Source organism: Aquarana catesbeiana, linkage group LG12 (genome assembly GCF_042186555.1).
Source record: "Aquarana catesbeiana isolate 2022-GZ linkage group LG12, ASM4218655v1, whole genome shotgun sequence".
Taxonomy (NCBI): Eukaryota; Metazoa; Chordata; class Amphibia; order Anura; family Ranidae; genus Aquarana; species Aquarana catesbeiana.
In genome coordinates, this window is record NC_133335.1 from 163110452 (window position 1) to 163138327 (window position 27876).

General features: G+C 42.0%; 1 protein-coding gene across 2 annotated transcripts in view; it reads right to left on the minus strand.

Annotated features, from left to right (window-relative positions):
* Positions 1-27876, minus strand: part of ACOX1 (acyl-CoA oxidase 1) — a 96972-nt gene that overhangs the window by 23662 nt on the left and 45434 nt on the right. For both annotated transcript variants that reach the window (XM_073606136.1, XM_073606135.1), the window contains exons 5-10: positions 25326-25445; positions 25076-25191; positions 24242-24411; positions 22249-22411; positions 18152-18342; positions 14015-14191 (exon numbers count right to left, since the gene is read on the minus strand). In XM_073606136.1, the coding sequence (XP_073462237.1) occupies positions 14015-14191; positions 18152-18342; positions 22249-22411; positions 24242-24411; positions 25076-25191; positions 25326-25445 (937 nt within the window). The remainder of the gene's footprint in view (positions 1-14014; positions 14192-18151; positions 18343-22248; positions 22412-24241; positions 24412-25075; positions 25192-25325; positions 25446-27876) is intronic.

Sequence of the window (27876 nt, forward strand, 5' to 3'; positions counted from 1 at the left end):
ACTGTGCTTTACATAAATATTTTAATAGACGAAATTATGCTATATACTCTTCCTTTTTTCTGCTATTATACTACATATGAGAAAAAGATTTATCACCAAAGAAAGATCCTCATTGGAGGACTACTAATCCCAGCATCTGAGATGATTTGCAAAGTGCACATGACTTCTGTTATAAGTGTCTATGGCAGCTGGGGAGTGGGCACTTAGGAGGGGAGCACAGACTACACCAACTGTTTACAGCACTTGGCACTACAGCACTTTAATTATGGTGGAACTGCAATATTTGATTAAGGAAATCACCAATATCATGGACTTTTTAAAATAGATTTGTGATTTCCTGAATTTTGAACATTTGAGTATTATTTGTAGAGGAGTTTGTTATAATTGTTTATATGTAATGATACTAGGACTCACCGTGAGAGCGCCCTTTTTCTTTTTGTACACATATATAAAATATAAATATACACACACACACACACACACACACACACACACACACACACACACAGTTAAAATGTCAGGTTTCTGTAATGTAAAAAAAAAAAAAAATTAGACAAAGATAAAACATTTCAGAACTTTTTCCACCTTTAATGTGACCTATAAACTGTACAACTCAGTTAACCAACAAAATTGAAATCTTTTAGGTGGAGGGAACTAAAAATAAAAAAATAAATATGGTTGCATAAGTGTGCACACCCTTCACCACTTGCCGCCTGCCGTATAGCAAAATGACGGCTGCAAAGTGGTTTAGTTATTTTGATCGCATGTCATATGACGCGATCAAGATAACAGAGCCGGCGTGCGCCCACAGGGGCGCGCAGCGTGGCGATCGGAGGTGCGGCGTGTCAGTGTGACACACCGCACCTCCGATTGTGGTATGAAGCCTCTGACAGAGACTTCATACCACATGATCAGCTGTGACTAAACACAGCTGATCATCGCGTAAACCAGGAAGTGCCGGTAAACGGCTTTCCTCGGTTCACGCTGACAGGGAGAGCCGATCAGGGGGGGTCTGTGCTGATAATCAGCACATTGATTATCAGCACAGCCCCCATCAAAAGGTGCCCATCAGCTGCCAATCAGTGCCCATCACCTGCCAGCCTGTCCCCCTCTGTAAAGCCTGTCAGTGCCCATAAAAGTGCAGATCAGTGCCCACAACAGTGCCAGTGTCCAAAAAAGTCAAAAAAGTGCCAGTGCCCCATCAAAGTGCTAATCAGTGCCACTCAGTATCCAGTGCCTCCTAAAAGTGCCCATCAGTTTTTTTTTTTTTCAAAATTGTCGGTCTTTTTTTGTTTATAGCGCAAAAATTAAAAACCGCAGAGGAGATCATATACAACCAAAAGAGAGCTCTATTTATGGGAAGAAAATGATAAACATTTAGTTTGGGCGGTGTTGCATGACTGTGCAATTGTCATTCAAAGTGCATCAGCACTGAAAGCTAAAAAGTTTCCTGGGCAGGAAGGGGGGGGGGGGGGGGAGGAGTGCCTGGTATTGAAGTAGTTAAACTGATACTTTGTTGAAGCACCTTTTGATTTTATTACAGTACTCAGTCTTTTTGGGTATGGGTCTATCAACATGGCACATCTTGACTTGACAATATTTGCCCACTCGTCTTTTCAGGTCTGGACTATGGCTGGGTCATACCAAAACTTTATTCTTCTTCTGGTGAAGTCATTCCTTTGTTGATTTGGATGTATGCTTTGGGTCGTTGTCATGCTGAAAGATGAAGTTCCTCTTCAGGAGTACAAAGACAGGTGTGTCTTGCCTACAGTCAAGCATAGTGGTGGGAGTGTCATGGTCTGGGGCTGCATGAGTGTCATTGAGGGAACCACAAATGCCAACATGTACTGTGACATACTGAAGCAGAGCATGATCCCCTCCCTTCGGAGACTGGGCCGCAGGACAGTATTCCAACATGATAATGACCCCAACACATATCTCCAAGACGACCACTGCCTTCCTAAAGAGGCTGAGGGTGAAGATGATGGACTGGCCAAGCATGTCTCCAGACCTAAACCCTATTGAGCATTTGTGGGGCATCCTCAAACGGAAGGTGGAGGAGCGCAAGGTCTTCCACATCCACCAGCTCTGTAATGTCATCATGGAGGAGTGGAAGAGGACTCCAGTGGCAACCTGTTAAGCTCTGATGAACTCCATGCCCAAGAGGGTTAAGGCAGTGCTGGAAAATAATGGTGGCCACACAATATATTGACACTTTGGGCCCAATTTGTACATTTTCACTTAGGGGTGTACTCGCTTTTGCTGTCAGTGGTTTAGACATTAATGGCTGTGTGTTGAGTTACTTTGAGGGGACAGCAAATTTACATGGTTATACAAGCTGTACACTCACTACTTTACATTGAAGCAAAGTGTCATTTCTTCAGTGTTGTCACATGAAAAGATATAATAAAATATTTACAAAAATGTGAGGGGTGTACTCACTTTTGTGAGATACTGTGAATGTATATAGATAGATAGATGTGTGTTTGATCTGAAGAAGGGCTTAAGTTTGTAAGTCCGAAACGTAATGAACTTACACATCATGTTATGTTTGTTTGCTTGTTTGAACTATGGTTCAATAAAGAAATTCTCTGGACTTTTTCTTATATAAGGTCAGTGGAATGACCAGATCGCATTGCACCAATTGAAGACTGGGTGTGGCTTTCCTCTACTTTGAAAAGTATATATATTTTTACACATAACTTAATGTCAGAACTTATTTGTTTTGGCTTCTCTGTATGTATGGATCGCATGAGTTGTTACAGACATGTGGTGAAAGTTTCATGTCAATAGCACCTTTATAAATATATTTACCTAGAAAAATGGTAACGTGCTATTTTACCCGCTGTATATTTATTGCTCTGTGTATATATATATATATATATATATATATATATATATATATATATATATATATATATATATATATATATATATATATAAAATTTATATTACATGCATACACACACACACAATCTATATATATTAGATCTATAGTTCCCTTATATGACATAGTTTTGCTTAACCTAAAGGAGATTGTACAAAGATTGTACAGTCTGTTTGTAACATATTGGGATCTTAAAAGTAAAAAATAAAAAAAATCCTAAATGTGCAATTTATAACAGAACGACAAAATGAAAGGTTGAAAAATCAAAGTGCTAGTTTCCTGCTATGTTTAACTGTGTTGGAGGTTATATATTACTGTGGAAACTAACTACACACTTCAGATAATGGCTGGATTGTACCCAAGAAAGGTCGTCTAATAAACTTGCATGGTGGTATGCAATTGTTTGCAATTATGGTGGCGGGAGAATGTGCAGAAATACCTGGTATTTGCCTACTTCAGGCAAAAACAAAAGCAAATTACTGCATAGTTAGTCTGATTGAAAAAAGACCATCTAGTTCCTAGTTCAACCAAAGGAAACTAGAGGACTAGAAAAACTCAACCCAGGCAATACATTTCCTCATAGCCAACAAGGCTGTGGATGTTGGTGGACTTTTAAAACCAGATTAACTAACTTGCCTGCCCAAAAAGACTCTGCGCCAGAGAATACCTGCTGAAGATGGGGTGCATGTACAGAAATAAGGCTGCTGTTACCGCTAATCTAAGCAGAGAACCAAATTCTTTGTATGCGATGTTAAGAGAGTATGCTCTTTATAAAACACACTAGGGGACATGCATTTTCTTTGCTGTGCAAGATCTTTCAAGCAACCACCGTAATGGCCTGTCTTGTGGGGCTTTGAGCAAATGTAACAGTCTTGTAGGTACTTTCCAATTTCATTTGACCATCTGACATCAGTTTAAGATGCATCTAAGATCACCTAAAATTAAATGACAGGTACCATGATCTAGGTGTGGTAGAAGAGGTCTAGAATAAATACATAAATGGTCCATATAGTGAACTTAGTGTTTAGTTATTCACTTTAAGGTCATCACAGAGGACAAGAGGGCACTCCTTACATCTGGGAGGAAAAGAGATTTAATCTCCATATATGGAAAGGCTTCTTCACAGGAAGAGCTTTGAAAATGGGGATTAGACTACCTCAAGAGCTGGTTCTGTCCAGCTCAGTAGATCGCTTTAAAAAAAGGATTCCTTCCTAAAATGTACAAAATAAACAAAAATGTACAAAAGCAAAACAATATCAGGTTTTCCCTCAAATCATCGATCTGCACCAAAGTACTAAAGACTAACTTCAAAATATTGACTAGATGGTACCTCACTAATATTAGACTGCATAAATACTATCCTGCCACCTCAGACCATTGTTGGTGGTTTCAGGGGAGCAGGGGAACACTGCTGCATATATTTTGGTCCTGCCCTAATGTGACAAATTCTTGGGTGGATATTCGTACTATCACTCAGAAATTCATGGAATATAAGATACCTGATGATCCGGCATTTTTCCTGTTACATGTATCAAATATTCCTGCCAAAAACGTATAAAAAGTCTGTTGTGCGGCACTTGTTGAACACCGCTAAATCCTGCATTCCTCTACACTGGAAACATTTCCCACCGACCACCGCAGACTGGCTGCAGGAAGTGGAGGATATTAATAGAATGGAAGCTCTAATTCTCACAGCGCAACATAAATGTGAGAAATACACAAAGACCTGGAGTCTCTGGAACATGTTTACTGTCTCTGGACGAGGGAAAGGAGGCCCTCTTTGGCACATAGGTAGCTTAAAGCTGGATTCCTAAAAAAATAAAAAAAATTAAAAGTCAGCAGCTACAAAACACTGTAGCTGCTGACTTTAAATAAGTACTTACCTGTCCTGGGTGCCCGCGATGTCGGCTGCCCGAGGCCGGCCCGTCCCTCAGCTCTCGGGTCCCGGCACCGCCATCCTAGGTAAGGGAAACAGGCAGTGGAGCCTTGCGGCTTTACAGCCAGTTTACTACTGCGCACACGCGAGCGGCGCTCTGTGAATGGCCCCGTGGTGTTCTGGGAACACACACAGTTCCCAGAAGACAACGGGGCCGCTCACCGAGGAGCAGAAGACGCTGCGGAAAAGCAAGAGGCAAATTAGGAAGACTGCCTAGCAACAAGGGTTTAGGCAAGTTTAAAAATGTTTTTTTTTTCAAATGTTTTTTTTTTATTTCTTTTAGGATTTTCGGTGTAATTTTTTTTTTTTTCAGGGTGGCCCTCCACTTTAAAGATAAGGGTAGCTACTTATCTCTGTTGCCCTGGGCCATCGTTATCTCTCCCCATACTTTCTTGTCCCCCCCCCCCCCCCCCATTCTGTTTCTTCCTACTCTACCCCCCTTTCTTCTTCTCTTTGGAGGACCTTACTATTTCTGTATAAATCACACAATCACAACTGTGATAAAGGTTACTACTAAGCAATCCAACTGAATTCTCTATTGATGTTTACTGTTGTTACTGATGTCCTCTGTATATATGTTGACTATAATTTGAGATATATACGATTACAGTCTCAATTTCTTTATATGTCATTGCTGTAATGATTGGGTTACACCCTTTACTGGAGTTAAATAAAAAGATTATATTAGAAAAAAAATATATATATAACTGGATACTAATATTTATAGGTAAAATTACATAGTTACATAGTAGGTGAGGTTGAAAAAAGATACAAGTCCATCAAGTCCAACCTATGCATTTGATATGTCAGCATTACATTGTATATCCATGTATGTTGTGGTCTTTCAGGTGCTTATCTAATCGTTTTTTTTTTAAACGTTCGATGCTCCCTGCTGAAGCCACCGCCTGTGGAAGTGAATTCCACATCCTTGCTGCTCTTACAGTAAAGCACTCTCTATGCAGTCTAAGGTTAAACCTCTTCTCTTCTAATCTTAATGAGCGGCCACGTGCCTTTTTATAAATCTTTATTTATAAAAGACAGGATATCACATTGCAAAATTATAAAACTGTGAGTATAGAATCACATCCATCTGGATGAACGGTTTTTAGGTGTTATACCAGTCATTTTTTTTCTTGTTATTTGACAAAAAGGATGAGTAACATGGAAAGAAAAACAAGAACATCAATGCTATCAGACATGTATACTTAATACTAGACAGTCACTTTTTAACTGGTGTAGCTAGTTTTGATTACAAGAAAAAAGGGAGAAAAATACGCCAACAGTGTGCCAGGTGACAAAAACAGAAAATAGAAGAGAGGAAAAAAAAATTCTCTCCCTTTTTCTTTCTAAATTAAAAGCATGCTTGTCTTAGTCCCGGAGCTATAAAAACTGGACAGGTCTTTCCCAGGGTTTAAGCTAAGTTCAGTTGTGCAAACAGTTCTTAAGGTGGTCTGAGCGGGGTCCCCCGGAGAGAGGGGGGCAAAATACGCCTCCAACTAACCTCTCCCCGCGCTCCCCACCCCCCAGCCCCCCCCAAAATCACCTGACAAAGCCATACCAGCATAATGACACTAGAACACCCCCTGTCCGAGGTGTCTCAAGGCCATAAATCTCCAAGGACCATCCGGTTCCCTTGCTTAGTCATTTCCTATTCGTCACCTGGCAACAAACACATTATTTTGTTTTTAAACGAACAACCGTATCTAGTTAAAGCTCAATAGAGTATTTAAGAAAGAGGAGAAAAGAAAAAGAGAAGAAAAAATAGTCTGGAACATACCTGGGAACCTGCGTCCAGCTCCGCCCCCCGTCGAGGCCCTCCCGACAGTACCAAACCTACTAAAAATTAGAACAATAGAAGGGAACACTTGTCCCTTAAGTGTTTGTCACTTTAGTTTATCTCAGGTCTTGGTTCTCTGCTCCCCTCTGTGGGTCAATAAGGCGTCCTTTCAAGGATGGGTCAGCTAGCTCAAGAAGGGCTATGTCTAGGCTAGAAGGAATGTGACTTAAGTCTGAGGTATATATTGTCCAGGGTTTCCACATCGCAGTGAAGCGGTCTCTAACTCCTTTACATGTGGCAATCCAGTCCTCTGCCTCACGGATATCTCCCACCTTGCGATACCATTCCTCTCTGGATGGGACTTGCGACCGCTTCCAGTATATAGGGAGAAGCCGCTTTGCCGCGTTAAGCAAGTGGGGTAGTATACTTTTTTTATACTGGCTTATTGGCATGGGAGGAATGTGTAGCAGGAAATGTTCCGGAGAGAGAGGAATTTCAATGCCCATGATATCTTTAATTTGTGATTTAATATCCTCCCAGTAGCATTTAATTGCAGGACAATCCCACCAAATATGGAGGAGAGTGCCTTTGTGGCCACATCCTCTCCAACATAGTTCCGACGTGGCTGGATATATTTTCGCTAACTCTGCCGGTACCCGGTACCAGCGCATCATTATTTTGTAGTTCATTTCTTGCGTCTTAGAATCAATGGAACTAGACCGAGTGAGTTGATAGAGGGCAGATAGCTGGGCAGAAGTAAAGACTACCCCCAAGTCTCGTTCCCACATCCTGATGTATGGCGGTTTCACTGTTGGGGTAGCAAAGCTGAGCAACTGGTACAGTCCCGAGATCATATGTGGAATTGGTTCTTCGTCTATGAATAGGCGCTCAAACGGTGTAAGGGAGGAAATATCTCTTATAGAGCTTCCGTGTTGTTTAAAAAAGTGATGAAGTTGTCTATATCGCCAAAAGTCCATAGGGAAACTCCCTGACCGGGCTCTGAGGGCTTCTAGTGAGGTTAATTTACCACTTTCCATCAGTCTACCACAACAGGCATTACTGTCATCTACCCAGGAGCCAAAAAATCCTATCTGCTCTCCAGGCTGGAACCACTGGTACCCTCCCAGTGGGGCCAGAGGTGACACGGGGGGCGCCAAGTTCAGACTTGTATTGAGTCGGTCCCAGGCTTTCAAAAGCTGGGTCGTCAATGGAGACGCACAGATTGATAATCCCCTGTGCTCCCGGGCCAGCCACGGGGCATATGCCAGATTTCTTCCCGCTATATACTTCTCCAATAAGACCCATATCTTGGAGTGTGCGTGGAAGCGCCAATTTAGTATCCTTTGTAAGACCATAGCTCGATAATATTTTTGTGCGTCTGGAAGACTCAGGCCCCCCATATCCCTGTGGCGCCTCAGCAATCTAATGGCGATTCTCGGTCTCTTATTGTTCCACACAAAGGTGGATATTATACTGGTTAATTGAGTAAAGAAACTCTTAGGTAAAGCCACTGGTATCATCTGCATGCAGAACAGTACTCGGGGTAAGACATTCATTTTAATAATATTAAGCCTTCCAGTCCAAGTGAAGGCTGTCTTAGCCCACTGAGTCAGGTCTTTCCTCACATTTGTTATTAGGGAAGGAAAATTAGTGTTGAATAGGGTTTCAAATCTATCTGTCAGTCTTATACCTAAATATTTTAGGGATGATTTAGTCCAAGTAAACGGGAAAGCAGTTTTTAGTCGGTCTGTCAGGGAGGACGTCATTTGAATGGGTAATATCTCTGATTTCGTGTAGTTAATTTTGAAATTAGACAACTCTCCAAAATTTTGAAGTTCCCGCATCAGATTAGGCAACGAGACTAGAGGCTCTGTGATGTGGAATAACACATCGTCAGCATAGGCCGAAAGTTTATGTTCTGTGGGACCTACCGTAAGCCCCTTAATATTTGGGTTTGCCCTAACAGTGCGCAGGAATGGTTCCAGCACAAGGGCGAACAAGAGTGGGGATAGGGGACACCCCTGCCTCGTGCCATTTCTGATCGGGAACCTCGCAGAAAGGGAACCGTTCACTTTTACTTGAGCATGTGGGTCTGAGTATAGGGCCATTATCCATGTAAGCATATGGGAACGGAGGCCCAAAGCTTCCAACGTAGCCCGTAAAAAAGTCCAATCCACCCGATCGAAGGCTTTCTCCGCATCGGTAGATAGGATCAAGTAAGGGGGGGGTGCGGGAGATGTTCGGGCCCAATGGATTAGGTGGATTGCTCTAATTGAGTTGTCCCTAGCTTCCCTGCCAGTAATGAACCCTGTTTGATCGGGGTGGACTATTAGTGGGATTAGTTGTTTTAGTCTGGTCGCTAGGATCTTGGCTAATATTTTAACATCTACGTTGAGAAGAGATATGGGTCTGTAGCTCTGGGGCATAGTGGGGTCTTTCCCTTCTTTGGGTATTACTGAAATGTGAGCCAGTAAGGCTTCATTAGGGATAGCCGCGCCGTCTGCTATGGAATTAAAGTAGCTACACATTGATTCAGATAGCAGAGGTAAAAACTTCTTGTAGTAGGCCTTGGAGAACCCATCGGGGCCTGGGCTCTTCCCGTTGGGTAGGGAGTTCACCGTGGCTTCTATCTCAGTGACAGTGATGGGTGCTTCTAGTGCAGAACATTGTTCGTCTGTCAGTGCTGGCAGTCCAGAAGCGGTCAAATATGTTTGGATGGCTGTTTTTCGTATGGCCTGGGTCTCTGGGGTCTGTGACGTGCCTTTTTAAACTCCCTTCCACGGAAAAGTTTTATCCCTATTGTGGGGTCACGAGTATGGCAATTGTAAATTAAAATCAGATCCCCTCTCAAGCGTCTCTTCTCCAGAAAGAATAAGTTCAGTGCTCGTAACCTTTCTTCATAACTAATATCCTCCAGTGCCTTTATCAGCTTTGTTGCCCTTCTCTGTACTGTACTGTAATCTCTTGAGTTAACCCCCTTTTTAATGCATGCCAATATTCTGTTTGCTTTGTTAGCAGCAGCTTGGCTTTGCATGCCATTGCTGAGCCCATCATCTACTAGGACCCCCAGGTCCTTTTTCATCCTAGATTCCCCCAGAGGTTCTGCCCCCAGCGAGTAGATTGCATTCATATTTTTGACACCCAAATGCATTATTTTACATTTTTCCACATTAAACCTCATTTGCCATGTAGTTGCCCACCCCATTAATTTGTACAGGTCGTTTTGCAAAGTTTCCACATTTTTCGGGGAAGTTATTGCCCTGCTTAGCTTAGTATCATCCGCAAATACAGAGATTGAACTGTTTACACCATCCTCCAGGTTGTTTATGAACAAATTAAATAGGATTGGTCCCAGCACAGAACCCTGGGGGATCCCACTACCCACCCCTGACCATTCCGAGTACTCCCCATTTATCACCACCCTCTGAACTCGCCCTTGTAGCCAGTTTTCAATCCATGTACTCAATCTATGGTCCATCCCAATGGACCTTACTTTGTACAGTAAACGTTTATGGGGAACTGTGTCAAATGCTTTTGCAAAATCCAGGTACACCACATCTACCGGCCTTCCTTTATATAGATGGCAGCTCACCTCCTCATAGAAGGTTAATAGGTTGGTTTGGCAAGAACGTTTCTTCATGAATCCATGCTGTTTACTGCTAATGATACAGTTTTCATTACTAAAATCTTGTATATAGTCCCTTATCATCCCCTCCAAGAGCTTGCATACTATTGATGTTAGGCTAACTGGTCTGTAATTCCCAGGGATGTATTTTGGCCCTTTTAAATATTGGAGCTACATTGGCTTTTATCCAATCAGCTGGTACCATTCCAGTCAGTAAAAGTTAGGAAAGTTAGGTCTGGCAATTACTTGACCAAGTTCCCCCAGGACCCTCCTGCTGACTTAATAATGTTTTCCAAGTCCATTTCTAATTCTGTCCTCTGTTAGCCATGAGGGTGCTTCCTGTAATGTGTCATGAGGATGAACACTGCAGTTTTGATTACTGAAGGACCCAGATTCCCTCGTGAAGACTGAGGAGATGAATAAATTCAATACCTTCGTCATCTCCCCATCCTTTGTAACCAGATTTTCTTCCTCATTCTTTATGGGGCCAATATGGTCTGTCCTCCCTTTTTTACTGTTTATATACTTAACCGATTGCCGACCAGCCGCTGTCATCATACTGCGGCAGGTCAACACGATCCAGCAAACCATCGTAGCTGTACGTCGGTCCCTTTAAGGGGGATAGCAGGCGCGCACCCACTGCACTGCGGGTGTGTGTGTGTAAACACACAAATCCCTGTTCTGTGAGGAGAGGCAGATCGTGAGTTCCTACTAGCTAGGAACAACGATCTGTCATTTCCTCCAGTCACTCCCATCCCCCTACAGTTAGAACACACACTAGGGAACACAGTGTTAACCCCTTCCCTGCCAGTGACATTTACACAGTAATCAGTGCATTTTTATAGCACTGATCGCTGTTATAATTGTCAATGGAACAAAAAAAAATGTGTCAAGAGTTCGATCTGTCCGCCATAATGTCGCAGTCCCGATAAAAATCGCTGATCGCTGCCATTACTAGCAAAAAACAAAGTTAATAATAGAAATGGCATAAATATTTCCCCTATTTTGTAGATGCTTTTGCGCAAACCAATATATATATATATATATATATATATATATATATATATATATAATTATTGCAATTTTTATTACCAAAAATATGTAGAAAAATACATATCGGCCTGAACTGAGGAATACATTCGCTTTTAAAAAAAAAAAAAAAAAAAAAAAAAAAAAAAAAAAAAATGGAGGTATTTATTACAGCAAAAAGTACAAAATATTGTGCTTTTTTCAAAATTGTAGTGCAAAAAAAACAAAACAAAAAAACAAAAAAAACACCACGCAGAGATGAGCAAATACCAGCAAAAGAAATCTCCATTTGCGGGAAAAAAAAGGACATCAATTTTGTTTGGGCACAGCATCGCACGACCATGCAATTGTCAGTTAAAGCGACGCAGTGCTGAATCGCAAAAAATGGCCTGGTCATTGAGCAGCCAAATTTTCCAGGGCTGAAGTGGTTAAAGAATTTCTTGGGATTTTTTTTTTGCTCTCCTCCGCTATGTGTCTTTCGTGATCTATCTTAGCTGCCCTAATTGCACCCTTACATTCCATGTTGCATTCTTTGTAAAGTCTGAATGCTAATGATGATCCCTCAGTCTTGTATTTTTTGAAGGCCTTCTCTTTTGCTTTTATATGCATTGTTACATTGAAGTTAAGCCATCCAGGACTTTTGTTCGCTCTTTTAAATTTATTTCCCAATGGGATGCACTGGCTTATGCCCTTATTTAATATGCGCTTAAAGAAAACACATTTTTCCTCCGTGTTCTTTGTTCCTAAGATTTTATCCCAATTTACACCTTCTAGCAAGGTTCATAGTTTGGGAAAGTATTCCCCTTATGTTTCCTATTTATGGAATTTATACTTAAGCTAATTGACTTGTGATTGCCAATTCCTAAATTGCCCCTTATTTCCACATCTGTGATCAGGTCTGTATTGTTGGTAATCAGTAGGTCTAGTAATGCTTTGTTTCTAGCTGGTGCGTCTACCATCTGACCCATGAAATTGTCCTGCAAGACATCTAGGAACTGGCGTTCCTTAGACGAATGCGTGGTTTCTTTCCGCCCAGTCTATGTCTGGATAATTAAAATCCCCTATTATGATGACACTTCCCATCCTTGCTGCCAATTCAAATTGTGATAGGAGGTCCGTCAACCCCTCCTCCCTCAGGTTAACGGGCCTATAGCATACTCCCAGTATTATTTTCCCCTTAGCTTCATCCCTTTGGAGCTCTACCCATAAGGATTCCATCTCCTCCCTAGCTCCCTTAGTGATGTCATCTCTCACATTCACTTGTATGTTATTCTTGATATACAGGCATACCCCTCCCCCTTTTTTACCCTCTCTATCCCTGCGATAAAGGGAATACCCTTGAATGGAGCCAGCCAATCATGAGAGCTGTTGAACCTAAGTCTCTGAAATTCCCACAAAATCTAAATCCTCCTCGTACAACAGTATCTCTAGTTCTCCCATCTTATTCGCCAGGCTTCCGACATTGGTGAACATGCCACGCAGTTTAGACCGGTCGCATACTGTCCTCTTATTGGGTGTTCCGAGAGTGCAAGTAGGACTTGTTACTATACTTACCTGGGGTTTATGTGCTTTAGTCAACCTACCACTAATGTCCCCAATACTACCCTCTGGAATATGTTTCGCGCTGCCTATCGCTACCTCTGGACCCTCTCCCCCATCGCCCAGTTTAAAAGCCCCTCTAACATTTCGGCCATCTTCACTCCCAGCAGATCTGCACCCTCCTCATTTAGGTGCAGTCCGTCCCCTGGTCAATTAAGTTGATCCAGAGAATATCAGATTGCCTTTTGGGGGATCAGGAAGGATTTTTGTTCCCTACTGGAGCAAATGGGATCATAGTTTCATTATAGGCAAGGTTGAATAAAGGCAATAGTTTTCCAGTTCAACCCGTGTGTGATCAACCTTTGCTGTTTTTTTTTTTTTTTTTACTTCCTCTGGATCAACTGTGGGTATAGGATTGTGTAAAAAAAATCTTTTCCCCCTTTTCTTGGTTGAACTAGATGGATTTGTGTCTTTTTTCAACCTAACTATATAACCATAGAAAAACCAGTTGGTGATCCAAGCGACAGAAGAACCAGTTATCGAATGTCCAAGGATGGGTCGGAATCATCTGATTCAATGAACATCAAGTTGCTTTTCAATGTTCATTAAATCAGAAGTCTCCGACCTATCCTTAGACATACAATAACTTGCGCTTGTGCTGTTCAGATCACAGATAGGTTTTTCTAGCCCTCTAACACACCTACAGCAGTTTGAGAACCTCGCTTAGGATTCAGGGCTGTGACTCCACTGGCATCGACAACGACCATTTCAATCCTTGTGGCGATATGGTATTTACCAGGTGTGCTAACAGAAAGGTTGTGTGTCTGAAGGTGACCTCAGCCTCAAGAGATGGAAGTCATTTTTTTCTGTTGTATCCAATTGATAAACTTTTTGAGTTATTCACTTTTGAGTCACTTATTACACTATAAGGGCTCTTCCGCCTCCCTCTTCTCTTTTCCAATGGACACCCTGAGTTGCCTTTTGGGCTGTTACCCAGACTGTTGGGGCCAAACCCCCCAGTCTCGCAGGGCCAATCATATTGTGAAATCACATGCAATTTGAGCTGCATTTGATGTTCTAAGATAAATGAACCTACTTCAATCTGCATTTGACTGAGAATGAAAAGAGAAGCTCTGGTGCGACTAGAAGACTGTCACCGTATGCCACAAGGGTAATCAAAGCAGTCAAGATAACTTCAGCTTTCTATGCATTTGTCCTTACCAAGCTGCCCGCTGTTTATAGGCCTCCACCAGACTAAGCAAATCATTGATGTTGATTTGAGACCGACCAGCCAAAGGCTGAGGCTGTACATGCTGAGAAGATACATCGTTCAGATATGACAACATCCCACCAAGACGTTCTCCTGATGTGGCTGCAGTATAACTCTTAAACAGGAACCTGCCCAGAAAGAAAACAGGGTAATAATGCATACTGGTTGAAGTAAAATGAAAAGATACCAAGAACAAATCAATTCCAATATACAGGACACAGAATGTAGCCAATTAAAAAGAAACCAATTCTGGCTTACATGCATTAAGCACAAAAAAATGTATCAGGAAAAAAAAAACCACATAGAACACTGGTCTTGAATGTGACACCAGAACAAATGACCAGAAAAACAAAATGGAAGGAAAAAAAAGTTGTACAGCTTCCTTAAAGTGGCTGTAAACCTCAGACATGAACTATGAACAAAGCTTATCCTTCTATGGTGTGTAGTTGTCTCAATCCAGTGCACCAAGTAACATTTCTGTCTGCTACTTCGTTCCTCTATTGGCATAAATCACTTCTCACAAGTTTTCCTGACACCAAGAAGAAATGGTGACAGTGGAGGGAGCTCCGGCAGATTGATAGCCTCAACTCTATTCCTGTGTGCTGTGTGAAGGGGGTGTATCTCTTCTCGCCAATCAGCTGTCAGAGCTCTCCTCACTGAGCTCTGTAGAGTAACTTCAGCTCTCCACACCCTTTTTGGACAGCTCAGACAGGCTTTATAAATTCTGGACTTTAAACGGATGTAGAAAAGGGAAGATCGCAGATAAACATGTATAAACTTATGTAGGAGGATTTTTTTCATCTCTGTGTATCACCTGAGGCCAGTCACTTCACTGAGTATATGTAAGGGTTACAACCACTTTAAGGGCCCATTCACACTATGTGCTGGTACCTGTGTGTTTTTCATCATGAATAAAAGCAGGTAACTGCAATGACACACAGAGAAAACAATACATTTGTGTCATGTTCACACCAGAATGCAGTGTTTCACGGCGTTCCAGAGCTGTGCAATTTTTGTGCAAAAAATGTCATTTTGTACACTTCACATAAAAAAAAAAAAGCTGTTTGAGGAGATAAAAAAGCACCACTCTGCAGTCAAAAAAAAAAAAAAATCACTATTTGATGACTTCCTTTTGAGTGGATGTTAATTTATTAAAGAGGAAGTAAACTACGGTGTTTTTTTTTCCTTCCCTGCAAAGTAAAGGCATAATGTGCTAGTATGAATCACATACTAGCACATTATGTGACACTTACCTGCAAACGAAGCCTGTGTCATCCCTGCTGTAGGCTGCATCCATCTTTGCCTGTCTTCCTTCCGGGGCCGCGGACTCTGGCTGTGTGATTGGCCGGAGCCGAGTGACCGGGAACCGCCGGTCACGGCACACGCTTTTGGAGAAACGGCACGGACGGCAGTTCCTTCAGAGTGCATGCGCAATGACATCATTGGTGCAGTATACAGTAAATATCTCCTAAACGGCGCACGTTTAGGAGATATTTACAGTACCTAATCGGTAAGTTTAATTATAGGCTTACGTATAGGTACAAATCATAAATGGAAGGTATACAACGGTTTTAACTTTGAATCTGATGTTTTCTTAATGAGCTCCTGGCTACCCTCTTTCTTTTTGTTCTTTACTGTCTTTTATACTTGGTTTTATTTTTTTACTTCAGGCTGACCTAAAGACCTTATGTGGCTCTGAGTGTGTTTGTACTCTCAGGCACGTGGAGGCTAGATTTCCCCAATATCTCCTACCCATCCCCCCCTTCATTGTGCGGATTTACATTTCAATATGGATAAACCGGATTGGGTTTTGTGTGTTCTGAGCCCCTTGTGGCCCAGATGTATATCTTCTGCCTCCTTTGCTAATGATCATAACCTTTTCCCTATGTCCTTATTTGAGAACACTTCCATGCTATGGTTTGTCTCTCTGATTATTTGCAATGTTATTGTTAGCTGTATTGAAGAGCTCATAATGCTGCTATGATGATGACCGGAGAAACTTTTGCTGTTTTATTTGTTGCATTTTTTACTATTGTACTTTCTAATAAAATAATTAATATATAAATCTGATGTTTTATCCGATTATATTTTTGTCTTCCCTGCACCCCCCTAAATCAAAATCTTAATCAAATTAAACATTTTCATGACATATCTTATTTTAGAGACAGTGGCATCCTGATTGGGTTTCTGATTTATTTCTATGCAGTACAGGCAGGCCATGACCGGTGGGTGGGGCTGGCATGGTGCTACATAGCTCTCAGTTATGTAAATATCAAAATGCCTTGATATGCGGAGGAGTAGAAATTTCTAGGAAGACTGCATTTGCCAACAGAAAGCCAGGGATGATCGTCTCTGGTTGACAGTTGGGGGTGATCGGTGCGGCGGAGGGGGCGATAGTTGCAAGCATGGATCTCCCTGTATAGCTTTCAGTGATGCAGCTGACAGCCGCTTCTCCTCCTCCTTGCAACTGTCCCTCCCGCCGCACCGATCACCCCGACTGTCCCTCATGTGCTCCAACTCGGGCTCCAGTGTCCTCCAACAGCAAATGTTTTCCCAATATGTGCCCCCCCTCCTTGTGTGCTCCTGTCTCCTGTTCCCCCCAATCTATGCCCTACCCCTTGTGTGCCCTCTGTCTCCTGTTCATTAATTTTCAATGCGGAGGCTACTAAGAAAGGGACTGGGGAATCTCTGTCCTCAGTCCCTTGCTCTGTCTCAAATGAGAGATGTCAGGGGTCTGTTTAGACCAATAAACAAAATAAAAAAAAAAAAACGGTAAAATAAATACCGTATTTATTGGCGTATAACACACACACAGGCATATAACACGCACCCCCATTTTACGAGGGAAGTTTCAGGAAAAAACTTTTTTAAATAAACAACTTTGAATTAAAATAAGGGTCAGTGCCCATCAATGCAGCCCGATTAGTGCCCATCTTCAGCCTCCCCATCTCCCATCAATGCAGCCTAATCAATGCCCATCTGCAGCCTCAATGTGGCCTGATCAATGCCCATCTGCATCCTCAATGCAGTCTTATCAATGCGCATCTGCAGCCCATCTCCCATCAATGCAGCCTGATTAATGCCTATTTTTTAGCCTCAATGCTCATCTGCAGCCTCACCATCTCTCATCAATGCAGCCTGAACAGTGCAGGAAATCACTGAGCTGTGATCCTCTGTTTACTCGGCTCTCAGTCGGCAGCCACACACACAGTCCCACATCCACCATTGGACCAGCTCCTGTGATAGACAGAACACTGGTCCAATGCCGGTGGCGGAGACGGGACTGTGTATGTGACGTGAGAGCAGAGTAAACAGAAGAGGACGGCTCGGTGAATTAAGGTGGCGCTTGTCCCTCCCATCCGAGGTACACTATCTGCGTATAAGACGCACCCGTGATTTTCCCCCTATTTCAGGGGGAAAAAAAGTGCATGTTATACGCCAACAAATACAGTACATAAAAATTAAAAAAAAACTACTGACATCGTTTACTGCTCCATACCCCACCCCCTTCCCCAGAAGCACTGTGAAAAAAATAATATATAAAACAGATAATAAAAAAAAAAAAATAAATAAAATAAACAACACACTACTGACACTGTCCACTATCCCCTCCCAATCATTGTGAAAAAAAATATAAAAATAAATTGAAAAAAATAATAATACAAATAAAAGAAATTCTGACACTGTCCATTGCTCTGACACCATCCACTGCCCCCCAAAAAGCATTAAAAAAAAAAAAAAATCATCAATAGGCATTGGGCCCACAAAGGGCCCAATTTATCTTGCACATGGGCACACTGATTTCATGATACAACCCTGAGTTCAGCTTTAATATTCTTATCTACAAACTTGTTCCAGGTAAGTGGCTTAAAAATATTGAAGCAAGATGGTCAGCATGAAGGCCAAGCAGCTAGCATTTCAAAAGCAAAAGGTCAGTAAAGAAAGCATTTATATTTCTCTTATGACTGCTCTCTCAATAAGCTTTTATACTTGGCTCAATAAAATCCCTGTATTGAATGACCTTCCACTTCTATTTCTAATAAAATGCCTTTAAAACAAAAATAAAATCTGTATTATTCATTCAGTACCTGGCTGTCTGTAGCATCATCACAGTGTTCTCCCCCTCATAGGTGCAGGCTGGGGTAAACGTGACATAAATGTCAGGGATTCCACTGCATCGTGAGTATCCATGTCCTCCACAAGCCATTCTGCATTCCTCAATTCCGGCACTGGCAACCCATGTAGTAAAGGCTTTCAGTCCCGCAGACAAGGCATGGAGCTTTAAAAAGAGATTCCAAAAAGGATGGAGATTTAACCATATATAGACCAGCATATTGGATTACTAAACATTTGTCCTTTAAAGTAGAAAATTAGTACATTGAGGGAAAAAAAAAAAAAAAGTATTTGATCCCCTGCTGATTTTGTACGTTTGCCCACTGACAAAGAAATGATCAGTCTATAATTTTAATGGTGGGTTTATTTTAAACAGTGAGAAACAGAATAGCAACAAAAAAATACAGAAAAACACATTTAAAAAAAAAGTTATAAATCGATTTGCATTTTAATGATTGAAGTAAATATTTAATGCCCTATCAATCAATCAGCAAGATTTCTGGCTCCCAGGGGTCTTCTATACAGGTAACAAGCTGAGATTAGGAGCACTCCCTTGGGAGTGCTTCTAATCTCAGCTTGTTACCTGTTTGACCGCTTGCGGCCCGCCCAACGTCATATGATGTCCCAGACTTTGAGCAGTGATATCCGAATGATTCCTGCAGCTACATGCATCATTCAGATATTTTCTTTTAGAGCCGGCGATTCCCTGCACCACAAGTACAATGTTAGCGGCTGTTCAGCCACTTGATCGTTCTTACAGGCGACAGGAGGGGACTTTCCCACCCTCCCGCCGCTCTCCGATGCTTCTACCGACTCACCCATGCAATCGGTGAGCTGGAGAAGGGATCAGCTGGCATTTGGAGACTTGGCGTGTTGTTATGGCTGGGAAGCAGAGATCGTTTTTTTGGGTTTTTTTCAGGCTTCCCAGCCTAGTGGTGAGATCTAGGGAATTATTGACCCCAGATCTCACTGTAAAGAGGACCTGTCATGCCATATTCCCATTAAAAGGTATGTTTACATTCCTTGTAATAGGAATAAAAGTGATCAAAATAAAAAAATATGTAAAAAGAAAGGATCAAACTAGAAAAATGAAAGTAACCTAACCTAATAATAATAATAATAAAAAAAAAAAAAAAAAAAAAAAAAAAAGTAAGCGCCCCTGTTCCCGCATGCTCGCATAAGCGAATGCATACGCAAGCCACGCCCACATATGTAAACAGCGTTAAAACCACACATGTGAGGTATCACCGCGAATGTTAGAGCGAGGGCAATAATTCTAGCACTAGACCTCTCCTGTAACTCAAAACATGTAAACCTGTAAAACATTTTAAAGCGTCGCCTATGGAGATTTTCAAGTACCAAAGTTTGGCGCCAATCCACGAGTGTGTGCAATTTTGAAGCGTGACATGTTGTTAAGCATCTATTTACTTGGCGTAACATAATCTCACATTATACAAAAAAAATTGGGCTAACTTAACTTTTTTTGTAATGCATGAAACTTTTTTTTTTTTTTTAATATGCGTTTGAAAAAATGCTTCGCAAATACCGTGCGAGATAAAAAGTTGCAACGACCGCCATTTTATTCGCTAGGGTCTCTGCTAAAAATTATATAATGTTTGGGGGTTCTGTGTAACTTTCTAGCAAAAAATGTATGATTTTTACATGTAGGAGAGAAATGTCAGAATTGGCCTGGGCAGCAAGGAGATAAAAGACACCTGTCCACAGAGGCAATCAGATTTCTATCTCTCCACCATGGCAAAGACCAAAAAGCTGTCCAAGGATGTCAGGGACAAGATTGTAGACCAATACAAGGCTGGAATGGGCTACAATACCATCGCCAAGCAGCTTGGTGAAAGGGGGACAACAGTTGGTGCGATTATTCGCAAATGGAAGAAACACAAAATAACTGTCAATCTCCCTCAGTCTGGGGCCCCATTCAAGAGCTCACCTCGTGGAGTTTCAATGATCAGAAGAACGGTGAGGGATCAGCCCAGAACTACATGGGAGAATCTTGTCAATGATTTTAAGGCAGCTGGGACCATAATCATCAAGAAAACAATTGGTAGCACACTACGCCGTGAAGAACTGAAATCCTGCAGAGCCTGCAAGGTCCCCCTGCTCAAGAAAGCACATGTACAGGCCTGTCTGAAGTTTGCTAATGAACATCTGAATGATTCAGAAGAGAACTGGGTGAAAATGTTGTGGTCAGATGAGACCAATATCGAGCTCTTTGGCCTTAACTCACTGTGTTTGGAGGTGGAGGAATGCTGCCTATGACCCAAAGAACACCATCCCCACAGTAAAAATGGAAGTGGAAAAATGATGCTTTTGGGGGTGTTTTTCTGCTAAGGGGACAGGACAACCAAAACAAAAGGGAAGATGGACGTGGCCATGTATCATCAAAACCTTGGGTGAGAACCTCCCTCCCTCAGCCAGGGCATTGAAAATGGGTCGTGGATCGTGACCCAAAACACACAGCCAAGGCAACAAAGGAGTGGCTCAAGAAGAAGCATATTAAGGTCCTGGAGTGGCCTAGCGTGTCTCCATACCTTAATCCCATAGAAAATATGTGGAGGGAGCTGAAGGTTTGAGTTACCAATCGTCAGCCTCAAAACCTTAACCTACTATGTAACTATGTACTAAGTCATGCTTTGCGAAGGGGTCAAATACTTTTACTTCTTTTACTTTTTTGAAATGCGTTTTACTGGATTTTTTGGTTATTCTGTCTCTCACTGTTAAAATAAATCTACCATTAAAATTATAGACTGATCATTTGTCAGTGGGCAAACGTACAAAATCAGCAGGGGCTTTTTTCTCCTCACTGTACATTGTTATAGTAGCTAAGGCAGTGATCCCCATATTGTGGCATATTCCCCACCTTTAACCAATCTTTTGAGGCAGTATTATTCTCACTGACAACGATGGGGTATTTTTCCTCCCACTGACACCAAACAGTGGGGCACTATACCTCCCACCGACACCAAACAGCGGGGCACTATTCCGCTCAATGACAACAACGATGGGGCACTATTCCGCTCAATGACACCAATGATGGGGCACTATTCCGCTCAATGACACCAACGATGGGGCACTATTCTGCTCAATGACACCAACGATGAGGCACTATTTCGCTCAATGACACCAACGATGGGGCACTATTCCGCTCTTTGACACCAACGATGGGGCACCATTCTGCTCAATGACACCAACGATGGGGCACCATTCCGCTCAATGACACCAATGATGGGGCACTATTCCCCCAATTCATACCAACGATGGGGCACTATTCCGCCCACTGACACCAACGATGGGGCACTATGGCCTCCTTTGATACAAACAATGGAACATCATTACTCCTTCTCCCATGAAATGCAAGCGCCAGCATTTGTTTTTCTTTTTTGTTTTTACTCCCCTGCTCACCAACTCTAGAGCATTTTTCCCGCTGACCACCAAGCCTGGAGCATTATTATCCCCACTAACAATTGACAACTGGGCATTCTTGTACCCCCACTGGCCACAATTTTGCTCCCCTATAAAGCAACTTTCAGACCATAAGTGGGAGTGGCATGATGGATATTGGCAAGAATGGTATGTTAAAAACCTTCAGAAGATCAAACAAAATCTTTGAAAGCCAGAAAAGTCTGTCCCCACGCCAGGTGAACACAATTTCAGGAATAAAGGGCTGGGCTGCACCCTGATGTCACTTTCTTCAAAAAGCTTTATTTAGACGAACAGCCTGCTCCACTGACACATTTCACCCTTTCAGACTTAGTTGTAGAGACTCTACAAGAGATGACCAAGCCCGTAAAAGGTGAAATGTGTCGAAGTGGGACTGTCTCCAGGTGGGCATTTGCATCATGTGTTTGGCAAAATAACACTTATTGGAGGAAGTGGCAATTTATTAAAAACCTGGTTTGCCTTTTAGCTTCAAATTACAGTATATTGTTTATACCCATGCATCATATTTGCTCATTATGCATACATAATATACTTCTATGTAACTGCACGACAGTTGTGTCTTATTAGTTTCTCTAAACACCCAACTTTAGTGATCAGATAAAGCAATCCTTACCTCTGGTAGTTCATTCAGGTTACCCTGTTGGATGTCTCCAGTTATCCTGTGGTACGTCTCGCTCATATATGATCCCACAAAGTGGAATGCATATGCTGTGGCCAGCAGAGGGAAAAGCTTGTACTGTTGGGTCTGGAAATTGAGGATTTGTGGCTCTGGATCTCTGTGGATGTCAGAATACAAGTTATTCTTGTATACTGCTATTGACCTGTACATTACAACAATACAATTCACATAAATGTAGTTTCTTTAACCTTGGTCATTTTACTCTAAATTCTGTGTGTATTTAAATAGCATTAGCGCAGTAAGGCTGGCCATTCCTGAGTCTTTTTTTTTTTTTCATTCAACCAGCAGAATGAATGAATGAAAAATGACCTGATTTCCCCATCCACACACTCAATGTAAATGGGGGAATCCCTGCCGCTGCGCTATTGTATTCTGATTTCACCACCATCAGAAGACAGTGATTAGCGCTGGCAGCACTAATTGAGAGCAAATTTTTCGACAGGCTGGTTGTGCACAAGTCAATCCATAGCTGGATTGACTTGTGTACAACCAGCCTGCCCCATGCATGGATCGATATTTGTCCGGTTCCTGCTGAACATCAGGGATATTGATCCTTGTATGGCTGGCTTAAGAAACCAAAGATCTTTGAGCAGTACAACATGCGAAAGGTGTTATTACAATACAATCTTCACAAGCAAAAGATGCATTACCCAGACCGAGAGTGTGTGTGTTGACTTGCAGTTTACAAAGGTGAGAGCATATCTCAGAAAATGTTCATATATTTAACAATTCTGGCTGACCTCAGCTGTTGCATTTCCTTTTATCTATTGGCAGGATAAAGGTGTAGCTTAGAGGAGGCTTTTCCTATACCTGCAGGATAGGGTGTTGATTGGGCTATTTTTAAGGCAACTTTGACAAAAATTATACCAACTTCACATGCATCTTTCAGGTAATAGAAAAAAACAAAAACAAATAATTTATAGAGACAGTTTGAGTTTGCAGGCTTTTCTTTAAGGCCTCAGTAGATCATATAAGTATGATGAGCATTATGAAAAGGAAAAATTCTGTTTGACCACATTCGACCGCTATATTTCTGGCCAACCTTAACTGGGTTTGTTTCCACAGTTCTTTTATCAAATAATCCATTTCAGATTTTAAGTGAACCTGGTGCTACGCAATGTATAGTCAGGCATTAACATAAATTAGCTTCACAACAAGCCCTCATTAACCTTGGTAGCTGCAGACACTTTGAAGCAGTCCATTCTTATGCCGCGTACAGACAATCAGACACTCCGACAACAAAACCGTGGATTTTTTTTCCAGCGGATGTTGGCTCAAACTTGTCTTGCGGTGACGTACAACACGTACGACGAGCCGAGAAAAATTAAGTTCAATAGCCAGTGCGGCTCTTTTGCTTGATTCCGAGCATGCGTGGACTTTTGTGTTTTGGAATTGTCTACACACGTTCAGAATTTACAACGGATTTTGTTGTCGGAAAATTTGAGAACCAGCTCTCAAATTTTTTTTGTCGGGAATTCCGACAAAAATGTCCAATGGAGCCTACACACAGTCGGAATTTCTGACAACAAGCTCACATCAAATATTTGTTGTCGGAAATTCTGATCATCTGTACGCGGCATTAAACTTCGCAGCAAAAGCACTAAAGGTCTCAGAATGGTTCTCTCAGCAGCTTAACTCCCCCTGTTCACCCTCATAGTAATGATTCAGCAGCCACCATGCCTTCTAATGTAAACACACAGCACATACTCTGGGTGAGAGGACCAGGTTGACCTGAGCTGCAGAGAGAACGAAGCTTTTGAACTTTGAAGATGAATAGTTTTGCAGTGCCTGCAGGTACACAGATTAGTGAAAGTATTTACTGCTTGTTAAGAATTTTTAAAATAGTTTAAGATCAACAGCCTGGCCATTGGTTCGATAAGCAGTGTAGACTTGTTGGCTCTATTTGCAGTGACAGAAATATCCTTACCCAACTCTGATCTCAGACTGGTGTCGTACTGCGCTGTACCGAATAGCAATAGTGCAGGCCCGAGAGAGGCTTCTTGCAGAGTCCCCAACTATCATGGAGCGAATAAACACCATGGTACCGTATGTCAGTTTATCACTGAGTGGCTTTACATATGTTCCATCTGGTTCCACCTAAGAAGCATCAACAAGTGGACTTATGAACATAACAACACAAGCTTATAGACTTGAGGGGAATTTTCCTAAAAAATCTATACAATTATTAAACAGAGTGTAAAGATTTAGGTTTTGTTTTTGTCTGCCTCAATGTTGGGAAGATTTCTCTCACTTCCTATCCCAGTAATGGTCACACAGAGACCACAAAAAAAACAAAACAAAAATAAACTCAGAAAAGCTATCCAATAAACTCCTTACAGGCTTGCCCACAGTTCTTGCAGGGAGCAGTAGTGGATTGGTAGATGGTGCCATCATGCGATTACAGAGAATTAAGGATATTCACCAGCACAGTGTTGTATAGTGGCAATCTTGTATTGTATTCACATGAAGCAACAGGCATCACAGGCAAACATTTAAGGACCTCGCAAGATCCCTTTTTCCATTCAACCACTTCCAGTGTTAAATCACTCGTCTTGAAAACGGGATCCTGCAAGGTCCCAGAAAGTCAGCCTGTGATGCCTGTTTCTTTCTGTGAAAAAAGGGCACCATTATTACTAGACCACAGTGTGCTGGTGAATATCCTTATTTCTCAAAAAAAAAAAAAAAAAACAACAACCTTTGTTTAAAAAAAGCTGTATAGTCCTTTCCTTTTCATTTTTTTAATGTCCCTTTGGCTCCTTACCTTAGCATATTTCATCAGCATGTTTTCTCTTGGTATTCGGAACTTGTTGAATGACAGGAAACCGTTGTCAATCTCATCAAAACCAAACTTAGGCCCAATGTCCCCAACAGTTACGCCTGTTTTAGAAGTCAGAAAAGGCCATGGAAACATTTCAACAGAATAAACAAGAAGACTCACTCAAGTTCCCAGAGTGTGTGCCTTGCTACCTATAACAGTTAGCAAAATTAATTTGGGAGTGCATGTGACTCACCTGGCAATGGTTCATGGGTGCCCATCTCGCGAATAGGAACGATGAAAGCATGAAGCCCTTTACATTCTCCCTGGGTATAGAGCTGTGCCAACACTACTGCGTGATTTGATGTCTTTCCCACTGTGAGGACAAAACATGTCAGTGCTACAAACTCCTACAACATCACAAACAGAATAAAAGAATGCTATCCAAATAATCAGTGATTAGGATGATGGGCTGCCTCTTACATAGAGAACAAACAATAGGCAGGCCACTTTTTGGATATACAGTGCCTTAAAAAAGTATTCGTACCCCTTGAAATTTTCCACATTTTGTCATGTTACAACCAAAAATCTGCACCGGACATGTGTGAACCTAGCCTTATATTTACCCAAACTTTTGCTTCCCTGTGAACGATAACTGTCACAGTTGCTTGTGCTCTCAACCGAACTGTCAAGCCATCAAATGGCTTGTGTCATTACTGATCACTTGTGCAATACCATCAATACTGCAGATCAAACAGAAGCTAAGGTGGCCATTGATGGTAAAGGATAGGAAGCTTTAGTTCTACTTTAAGAAATATTTTTTTTTTTGCTCAATGAAACCAATCAGTTTTTTTTTTTTTGATATTGCAAGAGTAGACCATGACATTGCAAATCTGGAGGTAGATTTGCTCATCTCAAAATAAATTAAATTTAGGGGACAAAAGAATGCTATATAAATGCACTACATAAATTCTCTGCTTTATAGGACATTTTTTTTCCTGCAGCGTTTTAAGTCAGAGGAGTTGCTGTCTCAGGAGGAGATGGTGAATAACCTGCTGGATGATGGGGAAAGGATGATTTAACTCCTCATGTAAAACAACTTATTGAGGATCTGAAAAAAAGAATTGTTGCTCTACATAAAGATGGCCTAGGCTATAAGAAGATTGCCAAGACCCTGAACTGAGCTGCAGCACAGTGGCCAAGACCATACAGCGGTTTAACAGGACAGGTTCCACTCAGAACAGGCCTCGCCATGGTCAACCAAAGAAGTTGAGTATACGTGCTCAGCATCATATCCAAAGGTTGTCTTTGGGAAATGGACGTATAAGTGCTGCCAGCATTGCTGCAGAAGTTGAAAAAGGGGGGGGGGGGTCACCCTGTTAGTGCTCAGACCATACACCACCCGCTGCATCAAACTGGTCTGCATGGCTGTCGTCCCAGAAGGAAGCCTCTTCTAAAGAGGATGCACAAGAAAGTCTGCAGTTTGCTGAAGACAAGCAGACTAAGGACATGGATTACTGGAACCATGTCCTGTAGTCTAATGGGACCCAGATAAACTTAATTTGGTTCAGATGGTGTCAAGCATTTGTGGCGGCAACCAGGTGAGGAGACAAATGTGCCTTGCCTACAGTACAATCAAGCATGGTGGTGGGAGTGTCATGGTCTGGGACTACAAGAATGCTGCCGGCAATGGGGAGCTGCAGTTCATTGAGGGAACCATGAATGCCAACATGTACTATGACATACTGAAGCAGAGCACGACCCCCTCCCTTCAGAGACTGGACCGCCGGGCAGTATTCCAACATAATAATGACCCCAAACACACCTCCAAGATGACCACTGTCTTGCTAAAGAAGCTGAGGGTAAAGATGATGGACTGGCCAAGCATGTCTCCAGACCTAAACCCTATAGAGCATCTGTGAGGCATCCTCAAATGGATGGTGGAGGAGCACAAGGTCTCCAACATCCACCAGCTCCATGATGTCATTATGGAGGGGTGGAAGAGGACTCCAGTGGCAGCCTGTGAAACTCTGGCAAACTCCATGCCCAAGAGAGATATATACACACATTATATATATATATATATATATATATATATATATATATATATATATATATATATATATATATATATATATATATATATATATATATATATATATATACACACACAGACACACACACACACAGACACACACACACACACTAGAGGTCGACTGATATGGGGTTTTCTCTGGCCGATGCCGATATTTAGAAATCGCGGTGGCCGATGGCCGATATGTGATGCCGATTTTTTTTTTCCCTTCATCTAATAAAATCTAACAGTTAGACCCCTTTCACACTGGGGCATTTTTCAGGCGCTTTTGGGCTAAAAAGAGCGCCTGTAAAGTGCCTGTAAAACGGCTCCCCTGCAGTCTCAGTGTGATATCCTGAGTGCTGTCACACTGAGGCGATGCGCTGGCAGGATGTAAAAAAAAGTCCTGCGAGCAGCATCTCCTCCACCACTCCTGCCCATTGAAATGAATGCGCACCACTGCCGAAGCGCCTGCAAAGCGTTTTGGCAGCGGCGCTTCAGGGGCGCATTTAACCCCTTCCTCGGCCGCTAGCTGGGTTATAAGCGCCCCGCTAGCAGCCGAATAGCACCTCTAAAATGACGGTAAAGCGCCGCTAAAGCTAGCAGCGTTTTACCATCTACTCCTGCCCGCTCCAGTGTGAAAGCAGCCTTAAGTAATAAGTGATACAGAAAATTTTTTACATTTAAACATTAAACAAAACAAACCTCCGATCAGTTCACTTGTATGTATAAT